At 38.7% G+C, this 24,036-nt stretch overlaps 1 protein-coding gene across 12 annotated transcripts in view; it reads right to left on the bottom strand.

Moving 5' to 3' along the window:
• Window positions 1-24,036, bottom strand: part of CDC14A (cell division cycle 14A) — a 250,286-nt gene that overhangs the window by 169,530 nt on the left and 56,720 nt on the right. For 11 of the 12 annotated variants that reach the window (XR_013384557.1, XM_077905614.1, XM_077905615.1 and 8 more), the window contains one exon: window positions 8,332-8,411. The exons of the other annotated variant lie outside the window; for it this stretch is intronic. Coding sequence is in view for 10 of the 11 variants with exons in the window: in XM_077905614.1 (XP_077761740.1) it covers window positions 8,332-8,411 (80 nt within the window). In the remaining variant the exon portion in view is untranslated. The remainder of the gene's footprint in view (window positions 1-8,331; window positions 8,412-24,036) is intronic. 12 annotated transcript variants of the gene reach the window in all.

Genomic DNA, 24,036 nt, shown 5'->3' with positions numbered 1-24,036 from the left:
CCTCTCAGACTTTTAAAAACCAAATATGAGAACCAACATAACTTTGGGAAATACTACCTATAAGTTCTGGCCTCTTCTCCAACCTAAGATAAAATAGCCACACAAAAATGCATTCCTGGACCTATCCAGAAAGAGATCTGCAAAAAAACAAAACCAAAAAGAAAAACAAAACTAACAGCTGGAGACAGAACATTTAACATCCATCCAGCTTTATTTCACTGGTGTCAGCACAGCACCCTACCTCAATCTCTCCTCTGCACCTAGTCAATGTTTCTCATATCATGCTTTCTATATTTGTCTTCAAAACTGGGAGCCTAGGGGCGCCTGGGTGGCTCAGGTGGCTGGGTGTCTGCCTTCGGCTCAGGTCATTATCTCAGGGTCCTAGGATGGAGCCCTGCATCCAGCTCCCTGCTCAGTGGGGAGTCTGCTTCTTCCTCTCCCCCTGACCCTTCCCACTGCTTATGCTTTCTCTCATTCTCCCTCTCTCTGAGAGAGAAAGATAGTACAAGTCTCTCTCTCTCTCTCTCTCTCTCTCAAGTAAATAAAATCTTGAAAAAAAAAAAAAACTGGGATCCTGGATGTTATGGTCTGTATAGTTTTATTCTCCCTTTCATATTATGTCATAAAAAAGCTGACTTCAGCAGATTTATGAATCATCAATACCAAAAAAAACTTAACAAGTTGACATATATGGGCCAATAAACAAAGAAGTTTCATAAAATGAACTTAAAAGCACAAAAGAAATCAAAAAGAAGAGTTGTGCAATTTTCCATATTTTACGAGGCTGAGAGTTTCTACAAACGCTGTTTTATGAACATCAGAGAATGTAGATCTGAACACCATGGCCACTGACCTGCCAAGAAAACAATCTAAGAATTCCACTAAGAGTTGGTAGTCTCATGAGACCTTAGACAAATACAAGTAATATGAGTTCACAGAACGGCTGGTCAATAGTACAGACTATAAATTTTGTAATACACTGAAAGGAAAAATACCTAAAAAGATTCACGTCAGGCTTGCCAATTCAAACTCTGCTGACTCTGACCCCAGAACTGAAAGCCCCTTGTTCCCTTGAAGGCCAACTGCCAAGACAACACTAAAGATGGAAGGACTCAATCAATTGAATTAGGTGAAAAATACCTTTTTCCTCTAGTTTTCAGCTAACATCACTCTTGACAAACACATTGGCTATCCTTAATACAAGCAAAAGTACATTTTTAGACACAGCTATTTTACAAGTAAATGGGACTTAATTCCATTAACTTAATGGAACTTATATTGACTTGCAAACAGTAGTATCACAACAAACACTCCTTGAGGGTCACATCAAGCCAGAAGCTGAACTATCTCTAGTGTCTAATATAATTAATGTAATCAATAACATGCAATACATTGGGGGATTGGGTGAAAGCAGTCAAAAGGTTCAAACCTTCAGTTGTAAAATAAGTCCTGAAGATGTAATGCACAACATGATGACTAAAGTTAACACTGCTGTATGGCAGATTTGAAAATTGCTAAGAGAACAGATCCTAAAAGTTGTCATCAAAAGGGCAAAAAAAAAATTTTGTGACTATACAAGGTGATAAATGTTAACTAAATTTGTCATGATAATCATTTCACAATATATGTATGCCAAGCACTAGGCTGTACACATTAAACTTATAAAGTGTGGATGTCAATTACATCTCAATAAAGTTGGAAGAAAAAAAGAATAAGGAGTAAAGTTATCCAACTCTTTATTTCCTTCATTTTTAGAGAATTTTTACCTAGGTTAATATAAATCTCTAAATTTTTTAGGATAAAATCCAAATAAAAAACTCAGATAGCCCTTTCAGTTATGATAATGTACCTACACTGAAAACATCATACTGCACAGTATCCTACCTTAACCTTAGAAAAGACAACCTATGCCATCCGAATGAAAAAATCAGCACCTGGATTGTTATTTTCCAGCTTCATCCTAGCATGAAAGGCAATCATGAGGCCTATCCCTAACACCCCCTCCAATCCCCAGTTCCAGGGTTAAACCTCCTCCATCAGTATTACTATAGCACCCATCTCCTGACTCTAATAAAGCACAATTGTTTTACAGACCTACACATTTACAAATTATGCACTGAGTTCCCTAGAACAAGTACCTAGCTGTCCTAATCATCCTACAATCCACAAGACTATCTCAGTGACTAGTACAGAGAAAGCAGTAAATAAATTAATGTACGTATTCCCTGGCAAGCAAGTAAGAGCCCAAAAAAAGAGTCAGCCATATTTGGTAGAGAGTCAGCCATGCAAGTAAATAAATACAAGACATTTGCTTTAATCATGTATGTGGCAAATGTAAGGGGGCGTGAACAAAATGCCATACACAAAACATGATAGAGAATTACTGGCAAAGGATCTGCCAAGCCTCTCTAGGAAAATGAGGAAGGGCTCTACAGAAGAGACTATTCAAACCTCCATTAAGTGAACAAATCTGGAAGAACAATGTTATTTACACTCACAGTAGCCTTAAAACTCCTTTATCAGAAAGACGTTAAAAATCTAGAGAACAGGAAACAGGCACTTTGGTGAAAAGGCCACATAAAGACACGAACCACACTTTGACAAGCCTTCAAACTGATCTTCGTTCTTAAAAAATGTTCAACAATAAAATAATTACATTTAAATGGAAGTCCCTTTAAGGCTTCTTGTTTTTTAAACAAAAGTATTAATGCAAAAGCATAATGAAAAAAAAAATACAGGGGGCCTGGGTGGTTCATTCGGTCAAGTGTCTGCCTTCAGCTGGGTCATGATCTCGAGGTCCTGGGATCGAGCCCCCATCAGGCTCTGTGCTCAGCAGGGAGTCTGCTTCCCCCCTCCCTCTGCTTCTACCCCTGCTTGTACTTTCTCTCCCTCTCTCTCTCAAATAAATAAATAAAATCTTGAAAAAAAAAATCCAGACAATGTAGATAAACGTATAACTTAAATGGTGTAAAAAACCTAGTGGATGACACAATCCAGATTACAAATAAAGGCCAAGGCAAGGATGGCTGACCAGAATTGTCAGATGATTCTTGTTACTATTATATTAGCCTTAGCTGGTCTGGGCTGGAGACTAAAATCAGCTCATACCTTAGCATTAGGGAAAAAGCTTCTTTAGTCAAATTCCAGGAAACCAGGAATATTCTTTCAACTAAATTTTTTTTACTAAATTATAAATGCACTACTTTCTGGTATTTTCTGCTTCAAATGTATGGTTTATGAAGAGTCTGGATTCAGAAATGCAGCTTAATGTAAACACAACTCTCGATGTCTTGGGTTATCAGAAAGACAAACTTAGAACTACATTAAAGTTACATTCAAACTTCTAGTAGGACATAGGGGCCTAAACCAAGGAACAAATGCCTCATCTTTGCATTATACATTTTTTTTCCACATTAATGAGTCCCTTTATGCAAACAGATTACTAAAATCCTTGTCTGTCTAACCATACCATTATAATTGTCTCCATAGTACTATCTCAGTTTCTTTCTTCTAAAATACATTTCAGGGATCCCTGGGTGGCGCAGCGGTTTGGCGCCTGCCTTTGGCCCAGGGCGTGATCCTGGAGACCCTGGATCGAATCCCACGTCGGGCTCCCGGCATGGAGCCTGCTTCTCCCTCTGCCTGTGTCTCTGCCCCTCTCTCTCTCTCTCTGTGTGACTATCATAAATAAATAAAAATTTAAAAAAATAAAAAATAAAAAAAATAAAAAATAAAATAAAATACATTTCAGACTACATGAGTTGAAAAGCTACAGCTGAAATGACTGGAAGCAAACTAAATGTCTAAGGTCAGACTGGTTACATGCATTCTTGTACATTACACAGAAATAATACAGAATAGAGAAGGAAGTTCTCTGTGCGTTGATATAAAAAGATATCCAAAGCAAGTTAGGTGAAAAAAAAAATCAAGGTATAGAATAGTATATGCAATGTGCTATATTTTGTGATAAAAATGAAAAATAAGAATATATATCTAAACTATTAAAAAAAGAATGCAATCTTGCCTTTTGCAACAAATGGATGCATATGGAGGGTATAATGCTAAGTGAAGTAAAGTCAGTCAAGGAAAAACAAGTATCACATGATTTCACTCATGTGGAATTTAGGAAACAAAGAATTGAGAGACAAAAAAGCATACTTTAGGGAACAAACTGATGATTACCAGAGGGGAGGTAGGTGAGAGGATGAGTGAAAGAGATGAAAGGGGTTAAGAGTACATGTAGGGTGATGAGCACTGAGTAATGTACAGAATTATTAATCACTATATTGTACACCTGAAACTAATATAACACCATATGTTAATTATACCAGAATTTTTTAAAATATACATGTATCTTTATTTGCTTACATATGCATAAAGAAATAGGATATTAAATAAACAAATACCAGAAGTTATCCAGAAAAGAACTAGAGACATAAGATCAAGAATGGGAGAGAGTCTTCACTATAATATTCTTCAAACTTTTTAAATTTCTGAACCCTATTAATGTATTTCTATTTTCAAATATTTAACTAAAAACAATTTGGAAAAATAGCTACAATTGTAATAATTAATACTTTATTTTATGTCAAGGAGTAATAATTTTTTTCCTATCCTTTCTTCCATTCTGATCTTAATTAGTCAAAAATTCTAGTTCTCGGGAAACAAATTAATTACCTAGCACATGTAAGCTAAACATATAATTATGCTTCAAAGAAGACTTTATTCTTTCCTCCCCACCCATCTAAATTGACAATTAAGGATAGCAAGGGTCATCCAGCTAGTGAAACAAATACATTACCCTTGACTTCTGATGGATAATATCATCAGCATAAATGTTAATTTCCATTTTCCACTTAAATTTTTATTTTTATTTTATTTTTTTAAAGGAAACTCAGGGGCACTTTCCCAAGCCTCCTGGGCCACAGGCAGTATGGGGTGTGTGGTCTCCAGCTAGACTTGCCTGGTTTTGCCCATTTCTTTATTTTAAGATTTTATTTATTTATTCATGAGAGACACAGAAAGAGAGAGGCAGAGACATAGACAAAAAGAGAAGCAAGCTCCCTTCGGGGAGCCTGATGCAGGAGTCAATCCCAGATCCCAGGATCATGCCCTGAGCCGAAGGCAGACACTCCACTGCTGAGCTACCCAAACGTCCCTCCACTTAAAAATTTTAAATTGCTACATTGTCCAGCAGGCCTACTGACTGGCATTACAATTTTACAAATATTACAGCATTATAATTTCCAAATGTGTGAATTATTTTTTTAAGCCTTTATTTATTTGACAGAGAGAGAGAGCGTGCACACAGGCAGGGGGAGTGGCAGGCAGAGGAAGAAAGAGAAACAAGCTCTCTGCAGAGCAGGGAGCCCGATGCAGGACTCAATCCCAGGATCCTGGGATTATGACCAGAACCGTAGGCAGACACTTAACCTACTGAATCACCCAGATGGCTGAGTTATTTTTCAAAATAACAACCAAAAAATTACAAACATTTTTCTGATTTAGCAAACAAACTGAATGGGCCCTCACTGTCCCCAAGAAAAGAACCTCAGTAATCTCTGCACAGACCTGGCCCCTCACCAAAGACACTGTGTTCTTCCCACAGAGAACTTCTGAAGTCAACTCAGAAACCTATCTCTAGGGTTTTTCCACAGGGTACATTTGTGCCTAATTTGGCCCCTTCCACTCTCCAAACCCTTATCGATGTTTAAAAGCTCAGCTTAGAGGTGCCTGGGTGGCTCAGTCTGTTATGCATCTGCCTTTGGCTCTGGTCACAATCTCAGGGTCCTGGGATCGAACCCTGCGTTGGGTTCCCTGCTTAGTGGAGCACCTGCTTCTCCCTCTGTCCCTGCTCATGCTCATTCTCTCAAATAAATAAAATCTTTAAAATAGAAAATAATAAGTAAAAGCTCAGCTTAAATGGTCTGATACTTTCCCAAATCTCTGTCAGAATTAATCTTATTGCGAGGCCTGGGTGGCTCAGCAGTTGAGCGTCTGCCTTCGATTCACAGTGTGATCCCAAGGTCTGGGATCAAGTCCTGTATCAGGCTCCTTGCCGGAGCCTGCTTCTCCCTCTGCCTATGTATGTGTCTCTCATGAATCAATAAAAAAAATCTTTTTAAAAAAATCTTATCTTCTATTTTTATACAACCTATTTTACAGTTAATTATGTGTCTAGACATCTCCCTGTCCCAACGAGAAGGTGGAATCATTAGAAGAAATAGTTCCTATTCATATTTATATCCTTATGGAAATCTTTATTTCTTATTAATAACAGTAACAGTACTAACAACAAGGAGAAAATCAAAAGCCAGGTATTGTGCCAGGCATAATGACAAACGCATTACTTCATTTAATTCCCATGATAGCCCTGAAGCCATTTTACAGAAAAGGAAACTGAAGCTCAGAGAGGAGAAGTAACTTGCTCAAGTTGCTTATACCCAGTACAGGTAGTAAAAAGCAGAATGAGCCTTCAAGCCCAGTGTCTCTGCCTCCAAGGCATTTATTCTTAACCACTATGCTTAGAACTTAGTAGACTGATTAATATTATCATCATTACTACAATGGACTGAGTGTTGGTGTCCCCTCCAAAAGCACATGTTGAAATTTGAACACCTAAGGTGATGGCACTAGGAGGTGAGACCTTTGGGAGGTGATTAGGTCATGAGGATGAAGCCCTCATGAATGGGATTAGTGCCCTTTTAAAGGCACCCAAGAGAGCTTTCTTGCCTTCATTCTACCATGTGAGGATACAAGTTAGCAGTCTGCGTCCCTGAAGAGACCCCCTCACCAGAACTGACCTCCCTGATCTGGTCTCCAGAACTGAGAAATACATTTCTGTTGTTTATAAGCCACCCAGTCTATGGTACTTTGCTACAGTGCCCCAAACTGACTAAAATAATTACCCTTTTCCAAAACTTAGAATTGCATTTTACAAAGGGCTTTCATATCACAGAAGCCGTTAGAAGGAAAAAACAAGCTTTGTCTCCATGTTAAAACACTCCTATACCTAATCTGTCATTTTTATCTGCCCTTCAACAACTGATGTGTTCATACCTTAGACTGCTGGATGGTATTTTCATCTCACTACTTTCCTCTGACTTCACTGAGACTATCAAGATGATCAAGCATAGTAGGCATATTTGCCCCATTCCTCCTCCCCACCTTGACACCCACCCTGTGCCTGAGTAACACCCCCTTCCACGGCCTGAGAAACAGAAATGGGAACCCCTTGGATCTGAAGGAATTTAGTCTCGATTTATTCATTCAAATATTTACTAAAAGCACTTTACGTGTCAGGCACCAGGACCTGCCTCTATGAGTTTACAGGAGGGTAGGGAAGGCAGACAAAGAGGCCTCCTCAATCTTTGCTCTTCCTTTCTTTCATTATTGTCAGTGATTATGAGATCAGCAACAACAAAAAGAAATACATATGCTGGGACACTTGGCTGGCTCAGTCAGGTAAGTTTCTGCCTTCAGCTCAAGTCATGATCTCAGAGTCCTGAGACAGAGCCCCACATTGGACTCGCTGCTCAGCGGGAGCCTACTACTCCCTTTCCCTCTGCCCCTCCCCACTCTTGTGCTCTCTCTCACTCACTCTCTCTCTTAATAAATAAATAAAATCTTTAAAAAAAATACATATGCTTGTAGATCTGGACATACAAATAAGCAAAAAGGTAAAACTGTCAGAATCATTTACAATTCCACCAGAAATGACAAATGTAGGAGTTTGGCTATATGTTCCCTTCCATTTTTTCCAAGTTTACCTGAAATTTTCAAAAGATCTTCTTCAGCTGATACTTAAAAAATATTTTCCAAAACTGTAATGGGAGACAGCCTCCCTCATGATATAAGCTAGATTACTGTGGTAAACAGGTAATTTTGGGTCCCCACTGAACATGTGGCTTCTGGGAAGGTACTTTGAGGGTCTTACTCTCCATCCCCAGGCCCTGACATTCAGTTGGAGCTCACTCATGCTCATGAAACAAAAGACTAAATGGATGAATCAATGATGTAGAGTACTGAAATGTAACAAATCAAATCTTGACATAGTTAAGTTCGTAAATCAGGCACTCTTTGTGCTGAACGGTCCAGATACAGAAAGGATTCAAGGAGAAAATTAATCCCTAAAAGGAAAAAATATATTTTATTCTTACTAGATAGGGGAAAAAGAACTCTACAAAAATAGAATAATAAAAACTACCATCTCATTTCATTCTGTATGACATCATGGTTACAGTCTTAAAACAATTAAAAACACAATAATCCAGTTTTATGGTGGCAGCTGTATAAGCCCCGTGCTATCCACCCAAGTCTCACAAGTTATACCTGAACGGAAGATAGGGGGGGTTTGAGCCAGATAGGAGTGCTCTGTAGGCTTCTTCTGGTGTCTTCTTTAAATAGATTACCTAAGACAGATAAATAGCAACATTTAGAACACCACCAAAGAATGACACAAAACTAACTTAATTACCCACCAAATTTGCATTTCCCTTTTTCCACTCTGACAACTGTCAGTATCGGTGATAACGCTAACCTTTAAGAGACAGCAACCAAGCTGCCAAAATTTCCTTTCAGCTTGAAGCTGGGCTGCAGCCTTTGGCTTAGAAATGGGTAAGAGCTTAGAGACAGAGGGCAGATCCACAAAGAGGCCATCCAAGGCTGTTTACAAGGCACACTGAACAGATACAATGGCAGAATTTTCCCTTTGGAGAGAACAATTCTACTTCCATTATTATACTGTCCACTCGTAATACAATAAAGCACAATAAAATCACAATGAAATGGGTGAAAATGAATGCAGGTAAGAGCACTAGAGGGGCACCTGAATGGCTCAGTTGGTTAAGCATTTGACTCTTGGTTTCAGCTGGGGTCGTGGTCTTGGGGTCATGAGATCGAGCCCCACATCAAGGCTCCATTCTCAATGTGGAGTCTGCTTGGGTTTCTCCTCTCTCTCTCAAATAAATAAATAAAAATATTCAAAAATAATTTTTTTTTAAAAAAAAAAAGGGCACTAGAAAACACACTGGCTTGACTGTTGATATCAAGGATACTTAAATGCCTCTGGCCCAGCAATGATAAACTAATCTTAAAGAAACATAAAGGCAAAAAAGAAAAAAGAAAAAGAAAAAAGAAACATAAAGGAGCTCTTAAAATCAGCAAACACTTTAATCAACATATTGACTATATCATATGTGCCAGGCACTGTATCAGGTACTGATACCTCTCTTAAGAGAATTTACATTCTTATGGGGTAAAGACAATAGTTAACAAAAATAAACACAGTCTGAGATAGGTGCTAAAAAGAAAGTAAACAAATTCTGGAAAGAGAACAAAAAGAGGCTGCTTGAGGAAAGGCACAGAGAGGGCTCCCTGGGAGACATGTAGGGTAAAATCTGCAGGGTACAAGCCACGGGAAAACTAGGGAAAGGAGAAAGGGCTTCCCAGGCAGTAGGAATAACACAGGCACCATCCTTGCCAAAGGAAAGAGCTTGGTGATTGGACAGAGAGATCACTGGTATGGCTGGAACATGGGAAGGAGAACCAAGCAGTGGTTCAGAGCAATACAAACCACAGGCAGATTCTAATTTTATTATTCTAAGTATAATTTAATATCTTAATTTTGAGCTGAGGATATTGGTCCTTTCCCTCTATAGTTTGAATCAAATCTTATTCCTAAAAATCCTCTCTACCTAGAATTAATGGCATTATTTCAAAATCCTGTGCATTTCAGCAAGAGTGGCAGAGTCTCAGTTCCTAAAAAGCAGGGCTTTCCTCTTTACTTACAAATTTCCTTTGAGTTTTAAGCTATCCCACTGGCAATACATTACATGTATTTAATTATTAATATTTTCAGCACTAGAAGACACCTTAATTCTGTCTTCTCTAAAGAAAAGAAAACTGAAATAAATAAATAAATAAAAGATACTTCCAGCTTTTAAAAGAAAGCTCTATACTCATTTGACAAGTAAACCTGAAGGTCTGTAGGGCACACACCAACCAAACCAAGTTGAACATGAAACAAAAACAACACAGAAAATGAAACCACCGTAAAAGAATGTTCTAGACATGAGTCACTGATTCTAAAGGGAGAATCACAACTCCAGTTGCAGCTCAAATAATTATAAAAATCCACTTAAACCAACCCTAGCTTTAAAGGCTGTTTTCAGTAACCAACATTAAAAAACAGGATTTTGCTGTTGCCTAATGGGTAGGTTATACCCTATAAACAGAGTCGATTATTATGCAGTGATTTCACAAGCCTAAAGATGCAGCAGTCCTGGAAAGTTGACTACCTCTGCTAAAAGGGAAAGCTGCTGCAAAGGGCTTCTGTGTTCTGATTACATAATTAAAGCTCATACAACAACCTCTGAAAAGCAAAAATGTATTTCCCTCCTCAGGAACAATTACGTTAATTCCCTTTAATTTTGAGGCAGCCATCCTGCAGGCGAGGCATCAGCGCACATGAAATACTTCTTTAGACTGGATACCCCCACAGGGTTTGCTACTCATCTCACCTGCATGACTTAGCACACATGACCCATGTTCTCACACTGTAAGATGAGAGTCTGTTTTTATTTTTATCCCAGTGCTAAATTATTAATAAGTGTAAAGTGAAACCCAGCAGAGGCCATCTAAATTCCAGGAAGAGTCTAGGGGCAGGTAAATACAATGACCTTTTACAACCTAATGATAGGTAAAATGTAACAAATGAGTCCTTTACTGAATGCATGCATGCTAGGGTCATTAAAATACCCAATTTATTTTTAAAAAGACTATGTCATGGATTCTTAATGCCAGATCTTCTGAGATAGGTCTCCTATTAAAAGAGAAAAACAGAGAGACAAACGAGGCCTGATTAAAGCCTGGAATAAAGGCAACATTAATTAAGCCTTCTGCTGAAAAATCTGACGCACACAAAGGCAAGGAACTTTCCAAACTCTCACTGCTGCTCTGCGACAGAGTTAGAACACAGATACAACTCCAAAGCCCACAGTAATTCCATACACTTCATCTACTTGAAAATATACACACAAGCAATAGCACCACAAATTGGGGAAAAAAGATTCCTACTCTTCCAAATTCCTAAATGCCGTAACACTTGACTTCTTAAAGCTGGGTGACTTCAAACTGGTAAACAGTAGTTGTGCCTGAGGAACAGAGCAGGGAGCTGGACTAGAAGGAGAAAGGAATACTTTCTACTTGACATTTTCTGCTATCTCCACATCTTATATTTTGTACAGACATGGACTGATTCATTTTTCAAATGTAGAGTAACTAAATCAGTTAAATAATAAACATCTACTCTTTTTAAAATAAAACCAGAGGCGCCTGGGTGGCTCAGCTGGTTAAGCATCTGTCTTTGGCTCAGGTCATGATCCCAGGGTCCTGGGATCAAGTCCTGCATCGGGTTCCCTCCTCAGCAGGGAACCTGCTTCTCCTTCTCCCTCTGCTGCTCCCCCAATGCTCATGCTCTCTGGCTCATGTGGTCTCTCTCTCAAATGAGTAAATTCAAAGACCCTTAAAAATAAAATAAAAATAAAACCAAATTTAATACCAAGAATTGGTTGCAAGATATTCTAATATTTCTTAAGATATTTTCTGAAAAAATTAATCTCAAAGCATCTTCTAAATGTTTTTATTTTCCTTTTCTGCTTCCCAGGGATAAATATAATAGGCTATCTATTCTCCTCAAAAGATATTAGCATATATAAACACAAACTGACAGGATCTTCCCAAACTTTTGATTGATAAAACTTAACAAAAGCCCTCTGCATAGTGCTTGGCACACCATGCTAAGTTACCCTTGGAAGAGCGAGGACATACATTACTTTTATCAAAGTGGACTGCTCTTGCCAGGAAGTCCTAGAAGCCTCTCAATAGAATAACACTGGACATACGCTTTCTTATTTTTGACTTACTAAAAGTCAACCAATTAAAGTGATTATGTTTTTGCTTAATAACTTTGATACCAGGTGTCAAGGGCCCAAATAACTCTCTCGATTTCTTTACTAAGAGATTCTTAAAGAGCAGGATCCTTAAATAAATAAATAAATAAATAAATAAATAAATAAATAACCAGCTGTGAGGTTTTTATTTAACACCATCACTAAAATTATGGTATTATAAGACAGCATAATTTTATATGGTTTACCAATAAGCCAATGTTTCCCACACTTTAATCATGCAACAACTTCCCCAATTTCTGCCACCACACATAGCACCACGTATTACTATCTCTCTAAACAGACACACTTTTTTAAATCCATTTACTTGAAAGTGTTTTATATCACTGTTATTAATGAAAAAACAGTATCATTGGCCATAGAGAGTCTAGACGTAAATGAATATTAAAATACATAACAAAATTTTGAAAGGTTTGTGCACACCACACATTGAGAAACAATGCTTCAAAATACCAAGTTTAGGGGATCCCTGGGTGGCTCAGCAGTTTAGCACCTGCCTTCAGCCCAGGGCGTGATCCTGGAGTCCTGGGATCGAGTCCCACATCAGGCTCCCTGCATGGAGCCTGCCTCTCCCTCTGCCTGTATCTCTGCCTCTCTCCCTCTCTCTCTCTCTCTGTGTCTCTCATGAGTAAATAAATAAAATCTTGAAAAAAAAATACCGCCCTCAGTCAGAAAAAAAAAGAAAAAAACATACCAAGTTTGGGCTAATTTTATAGAAGAACAGCAAACCAACCTGGGATATTAAATAAAATCCTCTTTAAATTAATCCAAAAATACTTCTAACTCATTTCTCTTTATTAAATCCTATGATCATTAAATCTTTAAAGCTTGTTAAAAATAATATACATGAATTTCAGAGGCATTTTGGAATTTACAATGATATTTCTCTACTCGGATCATTTCATCTCTCTGATACGTAAAGTGATTCTTCAAACAACAAATGGCTTAATATAGAAGAGCTAAACCAGAATTTAATCACAAATTGGCTAGTGGTCTTTCTCTAGGGACATTTACCTCGGTTCTTACTATGTTTTTAGCTTTAAGTGCTATTATTTCCCCCAAAAAGACTTACTATAAACTGCAACACACACATATATCCCTTATATATTTTTAAATGATACGATTTAATAAAGAGAAATGAGTTAGAAGTATTTTGGGATTAAAGAGGATTTTCTTTAATATCCCAGGTTGGTCTGCTGTTCTATAAATTATACTTATATTCTGTGATCTGTAAAGTGGAAATACTCTTGATGATTTGATTTGGCCATCTGAGAGAGTATTCTTTAATTCTGGCATTTGATTTCCTGTTATTAGTTTAATATTTTACTTGTTTATAAAAGAGGAAACAAATACTGAGAACAGCCTTACCAGTTAGGTACTGCCACCAGAACACTGACAGGATAGCTGTGAAATTAGCATTCTGACCATTTCTGAGTCAATTAAATTTCTTCAATTGAGAAGTTTCCAGAAAACAGATGTGTGTGACAACTTGAACAGTCTAGAAGTCCTAAAATTTACCAAATATGAAAGCCCTAAACCAAAGTAGAAATTCTCTTTAAATGTTTCAGACAACCAGGTTTAGCCTATACAGAGTGCTAAATGAGGACATGTCCCTATGTAGGATATGTGTTTTGGGTTCTAGTCCACTAATTAAGTCATGCTTGGGCCCCTTCCCAATCCCCATATAACTTAAAATTATCACACTTGCAAGACAACAACTGAGGAGGGGGATGGGCAGAGTTAAAAAGACAACGTCTCTGTTCTTGTGAAGCAGGTAGAGCACCTGCTTGGTTTGAAAGCACTGCTCCCTCACTGGCTTCTCCCATCATCTCCCTGTGTCTGTCATCTGGGGTTCCTCCCTGTCAGCCAAACTCAACCTCAAAAGTCACCTTTGACTCTGGCCTCTCCTTCATGGTATCTACCACCCTCATCCAATCAATACCCAAACTGATTCTCTATAGCCTCTACAGCTGGGGGCACTGAAATTTGGGGAGAGACAGAAAAGTATACAAATGTTGTTTAAAAAAAAAAAAATGTTGTTTCAAATTTTATAAAACCACCAGTAGGGTCCCCCCAACAACCTCGAGAGAGAGGCCCAAGCATGTTAAGGATCCTGAATCTTAAACCTCATTAGTTTTCCAGTGAATCTGCATTTGACCTTTCTTCCATAACTATTCATCACCACACTCTATCTAGGGCTAACATAGTTTCTCTCTGCCTCCACTCCTGCTGACTCTAGCAATTCTGGAACAGGACTCTGAGAGTCTCAAAACTGCTCAGAAACCCTGACCAAACTGCCCACCCTACACCAAGATAAAGTACTAACTGATCTTTCCAGGTGAACTTCTCATTGTTGCTTAAATGAACCGCATCTGCTAGTCTGGATCCTCATCATTCGCTAAGCATACTTGACACTTTCATCTGAGGTTTCTTCTGGAAGACTCTCCATGCCATCTCTGCCTATTAAAATTCTATTTTGGGGTGCCTGGGTGGCTCAGTCGATTAAGTGTCTGCCTTCAGCTCAGGTCATGATCCCAGGGTCCTATATCAGGCTCCCTGCTCAGTGGAGAGTCTGCTTTTCCCTCTCTTCCTTGCTTGTGCTCTATCTCTCTCACTCTCAAATAAGTAAATAAAATTCTTCCTATTTCCTTGGACTTAACTTGAATACCACCTCCACCATGCATTTTTTTTTCTTAAGCTCAGAAACCCTTCCTCTACTCCTTAGACTCAACTATAAGAATGATAATGACCATGATAATAATAATAAAAACAAAAAAGCTAAAGGGTGCATACTTTGTGCTAGGTGCTATTCTAAGCACTTTATATAATTTCGCTCATTAATCCTCATAATCACCCTGAGGTAGGTTCCATTATTAACTCATTTGCACTTATACACGAAACACTGAACATCAGTTGCTCAAGGTCACCCAGCAAGGGTGTGGTGGAGTCAGGCAGTCTGGCTCCCCATAGCACTCCTAACCACTTCCTGATGGGCTCCTGACAGCTGTGTTGTAATTATTTTCCTTTATACTTAAGTATAAAGCTCCTTAAATGCAGTAAACATGTTTTTATACCTTTATAAGCCTTACAATGCCTCTTATCAGATAGATGCTCTGTAAATATATGTTTAATGGATAACTGATTTCAACTTGTAAGGTACTACAAGTGCATTCACCCTAGAGAGTTAATTTAGCTTAAATAATAATTAAGTGAATAAGACTTTCTAAATGTGTCAGTACAATTTTAGTGATAATGCTCAGGGGAGCTAGTGAAATTAACTTTCAGAGCCCAGTTATTTGAAAGCATCAAACATGGTGTAGTCAATTCTTCAGTGATGTGCTAAAAGAAAAAGTAAGATAGAGACTGATTTTACAAATGACAGCTCTAGCTCAGATGACTTCTGTTATTAGCTTATACAGAGTAGTTCAAGAGTCAAGGCATATTACCTGACCCAGACATTGACTGTCCCACTTCCTCTGTGTCTGTTCAGAACCTAGACTCTGCATTCCCAACACCTGATAAAAGGCAGGAAAAGCAGGAGGTGACAAGAACACAAGTCACCAAAGATCAATGTGTATGTATTTAACACAGTTTTTGTGTGGGAACCTGCATACACACCAGGACACAGGGAAAGTCCACAACCTCGTTAAGGAGCATAAATTGGCAACAATAAGTGCTCTAAAGAGGGCTGGGGAGCAGACCATGAAGGAACCAGACCCAACTCAAGTCTTCCTTGCATCATGGTCCCGTTTAGATGGCTACCTCCTCCCTTCCTGGGACCACAACTCTAAACCACTTTGGTAGGGCAGCCTTCTTAGCAACTTGATGAGATCAGGCCCCTTCCTATGTTCTCAAAGCTCCCTCCCTGGCTAGATTGTAAGTCTGAGCAGGATTTTTGCCTCTTCTCTATCTGCAGGACTCCACACTTCCTGGCACATGGCACATACTCAAAAAATGCTTGATGGGTACAAACACTGGATCTGCAGCCAAGCTGCCTGGATTCAAATCCAGGCTCTTTCATTTATGAGCCGTATTACCTTAACTCTTTGTGCTTCCATTTCCTTACCTGGGGAATAGGGATAAGAACTGTAACTGCCTCAGGCAGCCCAGGTGGCTCAGCGGTTGAGCACTGCCTTCGGCCCAGGGCGTGGTCCTGGAGACCCGAGATCCAGTCCGGCATCAGGCTCCCTGCATGGAGCCTGCCTCTCCCTCTCCCTCTCCCTCTGAGGCCTTTCTCTCTCTCTCTCTCATAAATAAAATCTTTAAAAAAAAAAAAAAAAACTGTAACTGCCTCATAAGACTGTTGGGAAGATTTAATGATTGAATATTGTATGTAAAGTGCTCAGATTTCTATCAAGCACACAGCTCTTCTATAGCAAGGGACCACAGAAAGGAGATAAACTTTGGTCCCCAAATATTTTTCTCCTTTTTTACCACCTGTATCCCTGTGAATCAAGATCCACAATGGTTATTTCTGACACCTGAATCCTAAAGCCAGTCTGTGTATAGACATCAACACATGAGATTGTAAACCCTCACGACTGCTATATACCAAAACTGTAACATACTATCATTTAATTCAACCCTCTCACTGGCAAGTACAGATGTTGATCCTACCCATTTCTGCATCTTCAAATGGCCTCCTGAGTCTCCTGGTGCCTTAGAATCAACAACCATAAAATAAATGCTGTGGCCGGTTTTATCAAATTCATTGTCAAAACAGCAGAAGATCCGTGAAGTGGCCCATATCTTTCCCCAACAAAGTACATGTAACCAAGAGAAAATTGATGCTGTACTCACTTTTCCTTACATGAACTTCTCATGAACAAAAGAATAAGAATACCAGGCTAGGTTTGTTTTTAGGAAAGTAATTACCAGTTACCAGCAAAGAATGAGCCACCAAAGTCCATGGAATGATAATCTACAAAAACACACTAAGAAGTGAGAAACTCTGCAACAAGTTGAAGGATAAAATTTCTAAAGTCTCTTCCTTGGCTCCCAAGACTTTGGTTCTCAGACTTCTTAAGTGTCCAGGCACTTAATTTATAAACTGCTTCTTCCTGAAGACAGCATTGAGTCTTAATTGTCATATGTAAGCACAAACAAATGTTTAATTTTACTCTTCATAGCAACACTTCTTATTCATTTCCTTTTATTATAACCAGTGACTGAGAAAACAATATCTACATTCAACGTTAAAACTAAAAAAAAAAAAAAAAAAAAAAAAGGGAAAAAAAGGCAAACATGTCTCAAATCCACACTGATTCTACTTTTCTTTTATAGAAATATTCAGTGTTGAACAATCACTTACAAATTAGATAGTTAAGTCTGACTGCAAACCAGAAATACAACTGAATATTTAAAACAGTTGTATTTTATTCAATCTATTTTAAATCTGTTGTACTGAATAGTCTAATTAAAAGAATGAATGCACCTTGTCTTTAACACATCACAAAGTAAGTCGTTCTCCCTGTTTTTCCAGTTCTGAGTCTATTATAAACCACAGATTATGAGGCCTGCAAAGACAATGCATCTGAACAAATACAGAGGCCAAACTAAGTGGAGAAGTAAGATAGAACCTGATGCCAGGCTCTATCCTCATAGCTTACTTCCATCCTAACAATACTTGACACTCATCTGGTATCCTTCTGAGAACAAGGTCTAGGAATGACTGTGCTCCCGGCTGTGGTGATGTTTGCTCTGAAATACTCTCAAGTGACATCTCTTTACATTTTAATTTGAATTTGAGATTTGATACACAGTGGATTTATTTATGTGAGAACTCATTTAGAATAGAAATACTATCTCTGCCTCTCATGGGCGTGAAGAGAATAAAACCAGGGGCAGCTCTCCGAGGGGCAGTTAAGGAAAACTGCAGACATCATTAGCCCTGTGTGTCTTCCCGTCTTAATTTGACGGGAACCAGAATTTTAGCAGCCTGAAAAGATAGTTCTTCTAGAACTGACAGCTATAGCCGGAACGAATACACATCTCTTGGTAGCTGCATCTCAGTAACACTTCAGGCTTTTCGTGCCTGAAGAGAGCTCATGTTCCAACACAGACACTGCTGAGCTGCTTGTATCTCACTGAACTAGCACAGCCCCCTATGAAAGCAAACCAAGGAAACACTAAGCCAATGTTCTCAGCACACAGAAGTCCAAAGAGACCCTTTTAAGGAGGAAAAAGAAAAACTATTTGGTCCCAAGAAAACCTGAGTCCCTAGTCTCACATAAGCTGAGTACAAGGCTATTATGCTACGGCACACAGGTAAACACAACTCTGTACCTCAACCATCATTCAATGTCAGAAGGCAATCTATATGAAATATAAAAACAGACTCCAGAACATTACTTGAATAATTCATACTCTCAAATGGAATGGTTTCATGTCAAAAATTCACTGCTTACTTATGAGTTTCACTGCTTACTTATGGATATAGTATGAATTTTATTTTATAAAACCTTCAAATTAAAAAAAAAAAAAGCTTAAAAAAGTGGAGTACGCTCTTTAAATCAAGGACTGAATTTGACCAAGCTTAGAAGGCAAAGAACCATAACTTCATTTATGATAAAGATGCAGATTACAGACCCACAACACACCAAGCATCAGTGTTTGAATTCTCTTAACACCTATAACCAATTACAGAATGTCTTTAACTTGCAGATAAATTCTATTCTAAAAGCATATTTGTAAAGGCTAATATTTAGATCTCTGGAAATAATTACCCAAAGATAAAAATCTTATGGTTGTCAGTCTCTTAGGCTAGTCCAAAAATGATTCATATAGTCCATGTTATCATTAAAATCGTATTTCTAAAATAAAATGTGGTGGAAAACATTTCAAAAACATAAAACTAAAACAAAATAATTAGGTTAAAGAGGCACGTTTGCTTTTTAAATTCTCTTCCCTCAGTGCTAATACTTGAGGAAAGCCTAGATTAGAAAAATAAAACATGAGGAAACCAATACCCATGTTTAGAATGACTTTAAAAGTGAACTTTGAATTATTTCAAATGGTGGGATTGGTACTTTAATATATCTAACTCTACTTCAAAATGCAAAGCTTTCCTCAATATTTGGCATTGTGATTAAGACTGCTTCCGGGATGCCTGGGTGGCTCAGCAGTTGAGCATCTGCCTTTGGCTCAGGTCGTGGTCCCGGGGTTCAGGATCGAGTCCCGCATCAGGCTCTCTACAAGGAGCCTGCTTCTCCCTCTGCCTGTGTCTCTGCCTCTCTCTGTGTCTCTCATGAATAAATAAATAAAATCTTGAAAAAAAAAAAAAAAGACTGCTACCAAATCTGAGGCAACAGGAGGTGTAGCAAATAAATACAAGAGGAGAAAGATTTTCCTGCTATAAACAGAGGCAGATAATTGGGAAGAAAAGTGGACAAGAAAGGTAAAAAAATTGCTGGACAAACACAGGGGGATGACTGCCAAACTCACCAGGAATGGAACACAAATGGGGTGGAAAAGCAATAGGACCAAAGTATGGCTTACTTCCTCTGAACTTATGGCAATTTACAGCAGCGTAAGCAGAGGGAAGGAGGTTGACCAGACAAACAAATGTATTCATTTTCTTAACTAGAGCGAGCACCTGAAGGGCAAAAAAAAAAAGAAGCTTTCTCAAATATAGTCACTTATCCTTTTCCAAATTGAAGAAGTTTGCAGGTGAGATGTTATCCAAACTTCTAAGACAGAATCCACATAGGATGTGAACTAAATCTCAGTTCTAGAATCTCATAGTAACTTGTAAGCTACTGTTCTTTGAATTGACTCAAGAATAGAAAATCAACAATGAACACAAACAAGGAACTGGTTGTTCTCTTCCAGTATTTACAAAGATTTGTTGCTTAGAGAAAGCAGGAGAAACAAGAGCTTTGCCCATCAGGCAGGTGTTTGCAGAAAGGATTCCAGAGCCATTTTATTGTGTATTAGCCCAAACTGCTCAAATATATGCCACATGACAGAACTGTCTTTCAAGAAAATAACAGAATTTATCACTCTGAAATGTGTGTAGACTTTTTAAAGAAGTAACCATGTTCCCTACAAGTTTATTAATTCCACAAACAGTAAAACTGAAACAAGTGAAGACAATTCCAAATTAAATAAAAGTAACTTAAATCCAACCAACAAATCTACTTCCAAATTAAATAAAAGTAACTTAAATCCAACCAACAGATCTACTGCATGCATAGCCAGTATATACAAGATACAGGAAGTCCGTCCATCCTTCCTGGAGCTACTAGAAATTTCCTTCCCCCTCCAGCTCAGCGCTGGAGGTAAACCTCACTACTTCCAGAAAGCACTCCCCCTTCACCCTGGTCACCGTTTTCTCACCCTGTCTTTTGATCAGCAGCAAGACTCGAGGACAGATTTACTCATAGTAAGAAAAATAAGGAAAGAGAAGAAAGAAAAAGAGAATTTGCCACAGTTTTACACACAGGTGATTCATTTCTTCAGTAAAGAATTACTGGTACCAGGCACCAGTAATAGATAACACCAAGAATGAGGCAAATGCATTCCTAACCTCAATGAGTATCCCTTGTACGTTACTTCAAACCTTCCAATAAAAGCCAGGGGATCCCCAACTTCGAACATGCCTCAGAAAAACCTTCAAAGCCATTTTAAGATCTAGATATCCTGATTTCTACCCCCTGAGATTCTGATTCACCAGATATGAGAGGTCTGGCCAGTGAATATTTCTGAAACAAAGTTATAGTTGAGAACCCTTGTTATAATAAGCATTACAGGGGCACCCAGGTGGCTCAGTGTTTGAACATCTGCCTTTGGCTCAGGGTGTGATCTCAGGATCCTGGGATCGAGTCCTGCATCAGGCTCCCCACAGGAAGCCTGCTTCTCTCTCTGCCTGTGTCTCTGCATCTCTCATAATAAATAAAATCTTTAAAAATAATAACAATCATTACAGAAGTCAGAAGGCTAAACACCTGAATTATATCACAGAACTACAAATATGTATTATTTCATTAGCTTTAAGTAATAATGATAAGGGGGCCATGGAAGTCCATAAAATTCCAAGGGCACAACAAAAGGCTTTGTCTGTGTCCTTGACAACCCATCGGTCAAATCTACCTCTTCATGTGTCTAGTAGGGACTGAGTTATATCTTAGGATACAAAAATGAAGACGGTAGGGAAAGCAGACAAATAATCAGACCATATTGCATGGTAGCATCAGAGAAATCTGAAACACAGGGATAATGGCACCATGGAGAGCTTTAAGTAGATACCTAAAAGTAGAGTTCTTTTTCAGGGCAAAACAGATCATTTCAACTTTATAACAACTTCCTAAAATGTTCTTCCTCATTATCAGCTTAACGGTCATCACCTCAGAGAAGGTTTCTCTCAACTTCTAATCTGAAGCAGCCAGCCAGTCACTATCGTATTACCACACAGTCATTGTCACTGACCTTTGGTTTGTGCCCCACAGCAGAATACAAGCTCTATGAGGACAGGGAGTTTATCCCTCTTGACCACTGCTATCTCCTTCAGAGCCTAGAAGAGCATCTGGCACAGCTGCTCAATAATTACTTGTTCAAACAACAGAAAGAAAGAAAGGAGCCAGACAGAAGAGGAGAGGGAAAGACCTTCCCATTAGATGAATAAAGAATTTTTATTAAACAATGAAGACTACAAGGAACCCTGTACTTTCCTCTTTTGACTAAGTTACCAGGAAATTTATAAAAATTCAAGTTTTAAGCTTGAGCAAGTTGGAGTCTGTGACATGTGACCAAAAAACTCAAAAAACAATATTGCTATTCTACATAGGAGCCAATTAAGAAAGGAGCAGGGAAAGAAAGAAAACAAAGCAACAGGAGAGAAGTGATCAGGAACGGAGGGAAAAGAAAGAGGTGGGAGTAGCAGGGAAAGAACAAAGATGAAGGAGAGCCACAGAGAGATAACAAGGAGTGGTAGGTGACTAACAGCCATAAATGAAAGCCAAGGGCAAAGTATGAGAAAACGGGTGAAAACAGGTAACTGGTTATTTCACACAGTGGCGTTAACTGAGCCTCTGGTACCTAAATAAGCTGGGGGCTGCTAACCAACAGGGGAAGGACTAGAATGCCAAAAGTAGAGGGTTTCTTGTCCCTCCCTGCTCTGCCTCTTGGGCCAAGTTCCTTAATTTCTCTGGGTTTCCTAGCGCAGTAAGGAGGAGGAGGAGTGAAGGGTCCTCAAGGCAGGGCAAAGAGAGGACCTCTTTCTAGAATCTGTCTGTTTCTGCAACTTAGGGAAGAATCACTCTCCCGGATCAATTCTTCAGAGGAGAAATTATTCTCTGAATTGCTATAGTAGGTAAAGTAAAAGCCAGAATCCTGGAGTCTTTGTATTTAACTTCAGATCTAGGTCAACCAATATGCCTTTAAAAAAGTAAAATAGGGTTTATAGAAAGAGTCTAGTGGCCCACATTCTGGGTAAAACCCAAAATTCTTTATTGTAATAAGAGGATTTTAATCAACAACTTAAATCTGACTTCCTCTTCCATGAATTCAGAAGTAAAATATTGTCATCAGTGAGTACACATGTATAAAATGTAATATCTAACATTTTTTTTTTAACTCTGTGCTAATAATGGCATAGCCCAATGCCAGGATATCCTAAAAATGGCCCTGGTTGTTTTTTAATTCATTATCCTAACTTGGAAACAAGAAAACAAAATGATTTTAGAAACTGTTTTAAAATGTTAATCCTGTTTTGTCACTCTTTCCATTATTTCACAGATGTGTTTCCAGAAAAAGAGTAAAACTTAAAATGTGGCTCCAGGTAAAAGATGTAGGTTGCTGCCAAAAGTTCTACCCAAATGCAGACAACTGAGAATTTTCTCAAAATTTCAGACACTTCTGAAGGGAACATAAATATTTTATCACACAACAAGTAGGATTTAAAGTGTCCCAATTCCAAGACAGACAATACCCTGCAATGCTGTTAGAAGAGTTACAGCATACCCAACAATTCTTTGTAGAGAATGGATCCATTCCCATAGCTTTTAACAAGCAGTTGATTTCAAATTAAAACATTGCAGCCGAGGGACATCTGAGTGGCTCAGTGGTTGAGCATCTGCCTTTGGCTCAGGTCATAATCCTGGTGCCTGGTCTCTGCCTCTCTCTGTGTCTCTCAAGAATAAATAAATTAAATCTTAAAAAAAAAAAAAAAAAAAAGCATTGCAGCCAAGACCCTGGTGACAGAAATCAAGGCCAGGACCTGGGGGTAGGAGTGGCGTGATGTAGACCTCACCTATGGAGTTCATCTGCATCATTTCATACAAGCTATTAACATGAGATCAGTCATCTTGGAAATTTGAAGCCCCTCCAGGGCTGTCTCATACCTCATTCATTCCTCTATTCCTTAAAACAAGAGGTAGGCTCTATGCTAGACACTGGAGATACAAACATGAGGAAGGGTCATCCTTTCCCTCAAGGAACTCACCCTAGGGGCACCTGGGTGGCTCAGTCGGTTAAGCGTTGCCTTCAGCTTGGGTCATGATCTCAGGGTCCTGGGATCGAGTGCCAGGAAGCCTGCTTCTCCCTCTCCCTCTGCCTACCACTCCTCCTGCTTGTTCTTTCTCTCTCTCTCTCCCTCTCTCTCTGTCAAATAAACAAAATCTTAAAAAAGGAGCTCACTCTAGTAGGAGAGAGATGGCAAAGCAAGTGATTGCAAGGAGCTTACTCTAGTAGCTGCTATTGCACATAATCAATTATAAGACAAGGTAAGGAGAGCTATAATTAAGCCATGGTCTGGGTCAGATAATAAGAAATGACAAAATAAACAAATGGGGGGTAGGGGAAGAGTAGGCAAACAAATTATGGAGAAAACATCAGGCAAGGTTTCCCTGAGAAGGGAATTATGGCTTTATTACTTAGAAATTTCTCAAAGCAAGCCCCACTAAATGACTCACACACCACCTTTCAACAAAGTGTAAAGTCTGATTCACCCACAGTATCTTCACATGGAAAAGCTTGTCTGTCTACTCATTAATTTGAAACTATGAACCACAAATGTTAACTCCCCTACTCAGTAATTCTCTAAAGTACTACGGCAGCTCCAAATAGTTCT

This window comes from Canis aureus, chromosome 8, assembly GCF_053574225.1.
Source record: "Canis aureus isolate CA01 chromosome 8, VMU_Caureus_v.1.0, whole genome shotgun sequence".
NCBI classification, from domain to species: Eukaryota; Metazoa; Chordata; class Mammalia; order Carnivora; family Canidae; genus Canis; species Canis aureus.
The sequence above is the reverse complement of the archived record's forward strand: the minus strand, read 5'-3'. Positions and strand labels throughout refer to the sequence as shown.